Source organism: Palaemon carinicauda, unplaced genomic scaffold (assembly GCF_036898095.1).
Source record: "Palaemon carinicauda isolate YSFRI2023 unplaced genomic scaffold, ASM3689809v2 scaffold310, whole genome shotgun sequence".
Classification (NCBI taxonomy): domain Eukaryota; kingdom Metazoa; phylum Arthropoda; class Malacostraca; order Decapoda; family Palaemonidae; genus Palaemon; species Palaemon carinicauda.
The window spans coordinates 119007-122500 of NW_027170769.1; the positions used below are offsets into that span (position 1 = coordinate 119007).

General features: G+C 37.4%; 1 protein-coding gene across 1 annotated transcript in view; it reads right to left on the reverse strand.

The window, feature by feature from the left end:
* Nucleotides 1-930: 930 nt before the first annotated feature.
* LOC137636487 (golgin subfamily A member 6-like protein 25) overlaps nucleotides 931-3494 on the reverse strand; it is a 2967-nt gene continuing 403 nt past the window's right edge. Inside the window, exons 1-2 of the mRNA XM_068368909.1 lie at nucleotides 3245-3494; nucleotides 931-952 (exon numbers count right to left, since the gene is read on the reverse strand). The exon at nucleotides 3245-3494 is cut by the window's right edge and continues 403 nt beyond it. Of these exons, the coding sequence (XP_068225010.1) occupies nucleotides 931-952; nucleotides 3245-3494 (272 nt within the window). The remainder of the gene's footprint in view (nucleotides 953-3244) is intronic.

The window sequence follows — 3494 nt, forward strand, 5'->3', positions numbered from 1 at the left end:
ATATATATATATATATATATATATATAATATATATATATATATATATATAAATATATATATATATATATATATATATATATATATATATATATATATATATATATATATACACCAGTATATACATATAGTAATAAACATTTCAACAATAATTTATGATTTATGCAAAAAATAACGAATATTTCTGCAATATATTGAAGCAACTGTCAACAGCAATACTTCAGCTTATTCATGGTTTAACATCATCATAACGTAAAATAAAAATAAAATTTCAATGTTGTTTTACAGTCAACATATCCAACAATCAACATCTCTCTCTCTCTCTCTCTCTCTCTCTCTCTCTCTCTCTCTCTCTCTCTCTCTCTCTCTCTCTCTGCAAATAGTGAAATCTAACATGCTATTTTACGTATGTACATAAACAAATGCGAAAAAAAGAAAGGCTGGAACTATAGTAATTACCTGAACAGAATAATTTTTACAAATGAAAACAGAGCACACTTGTATACACCAAATAGCATAACTTGAGAAATGAATTTGCTTGTGTTCGTGGTTTAACTAAAACTATTTTATGGAATAAACAAGTCTTATTGCTGTATGGTAACCATTTACTACTGAATATATCACATAGCGAAAGTAGATTATCTCTTTCTTGAGCCTTGATAAACGATGCTGCTTGTGGCAGGGAAAGTCAACATTTTCTATAAAGATTTCACACTCTGTGAGATTCTATATTAACTTTCTCGTTAAAGATTCAAAAGAGAATAACTTGAATTTCCACTATAAATGAATAGACTGCTCTAAATTATTGTAATATTATTCAATAATTACCTCTGATACTAAATGGATTGAATTTATAAAAATAACAAAAAAAGTAGAGATCACATTTATTTATTCACTCCCTAGTTAATATGAGGTAGAAATTCCATAGCGTTTTACTGCGCTATATCAATTCCACTAAAAAAAAAAATTAATATTTAAAAAATGTTCTCTCAATATGCAACAGCGCCTAAATAATATACAGCCAGGATTTATTTATACCCCACAAAGGTTAGCAGCCTCTGTTCTGAATAATGAAGGTAGAAAACGTAATAGTGTTTTTTATTCTTGTTTTTCACAATAACTTCCCAAACGTCAACCGCCTTTTCTCTAGACAGTGAAGGCGCAAAACATAAAGTGCCGGGAACAATTGGTCGCAAAGAGCTCTCGTTATCCAAGAGAAGCAAGGATTAATTCTTCCTGTCTAAAAAACGACTTTTTTGCAAATACCTATATTTTTTTCCCTTTTTCACAGACGATGATACATTTTGCGGAAACAGGCAAAGCCATCTGATGATCTTTTAACCTAGATAGTTACGAAAATGTCTGCACTTGTATTCTTACTAATAGTGATTTAATAAACCTGATATTCTTTTATTATTCATATTATTTATATTTCTCTTACTCGAGGGTACACTCGAGCATGTTATACTATCTTATTTCTCTCCCTATTTTAATGTTATTACTGTTCTTAAACTATTCTATTTTAATTGTGCAATACTTCTCTTGTAGTTTATTTATTTCATTATTTCCTTTACTCACAGGGGAATTTTTTCCTGTTGGAGCCCTCGGGTTTATAGCATCTTGCTATTCTCACTGGGGTTGTAGCTTGGCTGGTAATGATAAAAGATAAATAAAAACAACAACAACAACAACAACAACAACAACAACAATAATAATAATAATAATAATAATAATAACAATAATAATAATAATATGAAACTTGTTATCTTTTCAGTTGACTTCCTGCTCTTACGTATATTGCTTCGCATTGCAGTCACACTTTTCTGTTATATCTATTTTCCATTAATTATTCAAAAGATTTTCCCCTTCCTGTATCATCGCAACCTTTAGCAAACATTGCGATGACACTTCCTTTCTTCTTGGAATGTAGATTCAGATTAGAAATTTTCCAACGCTTCCATCCCCTCCCAGAATCCCCTTTCATGACACATTTTTCCCTCTCTCTCTTTCTCTCTCATGTCACATTTATCTCTCTCTCTCTCTCTCTCTCTCTCTCTCTCTCTCTCTCTCTCTCTCTCTCTCGCTCTCTCTCTCTCTCTCTCTCTCTCTCTCTCTCTCATGCCACATTTCCCCTACCCTATCATGCTACATTTCTCCTCCCCTCTCTTGCCACATTTATCACTCCCTCTCATGCCACATTCATCCCTCTCTCTCATGCCACATTTCTCCTTCCCTCTCATACCCTATTTATCCCTCTCTCTCTTGACACGTTTCTCCCTCTCTCTCATGCCATAATACTCCTTCCCTCTCATGCCACATTTATCCTTCTCTCTCTCATGCCACATTAATCTCTCTCTCTCTCTCTCTCTCTCTCTCTCTCTCTCTCTCTCTCTCTCTCTCATGCCACATTTCCCCTACCCTATCATGCTACATTTCTCCTCCCCTCTCTTGCCACATTTATCACTCCCTCTCATGCCACATTCATCCCTCTCTCTCATGCCACATTTCTCCTTCCCTCTCATACCCTATTTATCCCTTTCTCTCATGACATGTTTCTCCCTCTCTCTCATGCCATAATACTCCTTCCCTCTCATGCCACATTTATCCTTCTCTCTCTCATGCCACATTAATCTCTCTCTCTCTCTCTCTCTCTCTCTCTCTCTCATGCCACATTTCCCCTACCCTATCATGCTACATTTCTCCTCCCCTCTCTTGCCACATTTATCACTCCCTCTCATGCCACATTCATCCCTCTCTCTCATGCCACATTTCTCCTTCCCTCTCATACCCTATTTATCCCTTTCTCTCATGACATGTTTCTCCCTCTCTCTCATGCCATAATACTCCTTCCCTCTCATGCCACATTTATCCTTCTCTCTCTCATGCCACATTAATCTCTCTCTCTCTCTCTCTCTCTCTCTCTCTCTCTCTCTCTCTCTCTCTCATGCCACATTTCCCCTACCCTATCATGGTACATTTCTCCTCCCCTCTCTTGCCACATTCATCACTCCCTCTCATGCCACATTTATCCCTCTCTCTCATGCCACATTTCTCCTTCCCTCTCATACCCTATTTATCCCTCTCTCTCATGACACGTTTCTCCCTCTCTCTCATGCCATAATGCTCCTTCTCTCTCATGCCACATTTATCCCTCTCTCTCTCATGCCACATTAATCTCTCTCTCTCTCTCTCTCTCTCTCTCTCTCTCTCTCTCTCTCATGCCCAATTTCCCTTTCCCAATCATGCCATATTTCCTCCTCCCTCTCATCCCCTATTTCCCCTCTCCTCTCATGCCACATTTCTCCTTCCCTCTCATGCCATATTTCCTCCTCCCTCTCATCCCCTATTTCCCCTCTCCTCTCATGCCACATTTCTCCTTCCCTCTCATGCCATATTTCCTCCTCCCTCTCATCCCCTATTTCCCCTCTCCTCTCATGCCACATTTCTCCTTCCCTCTCATGCCATATTTCCTCCTCCCTCTCATCCCCTATTTCCC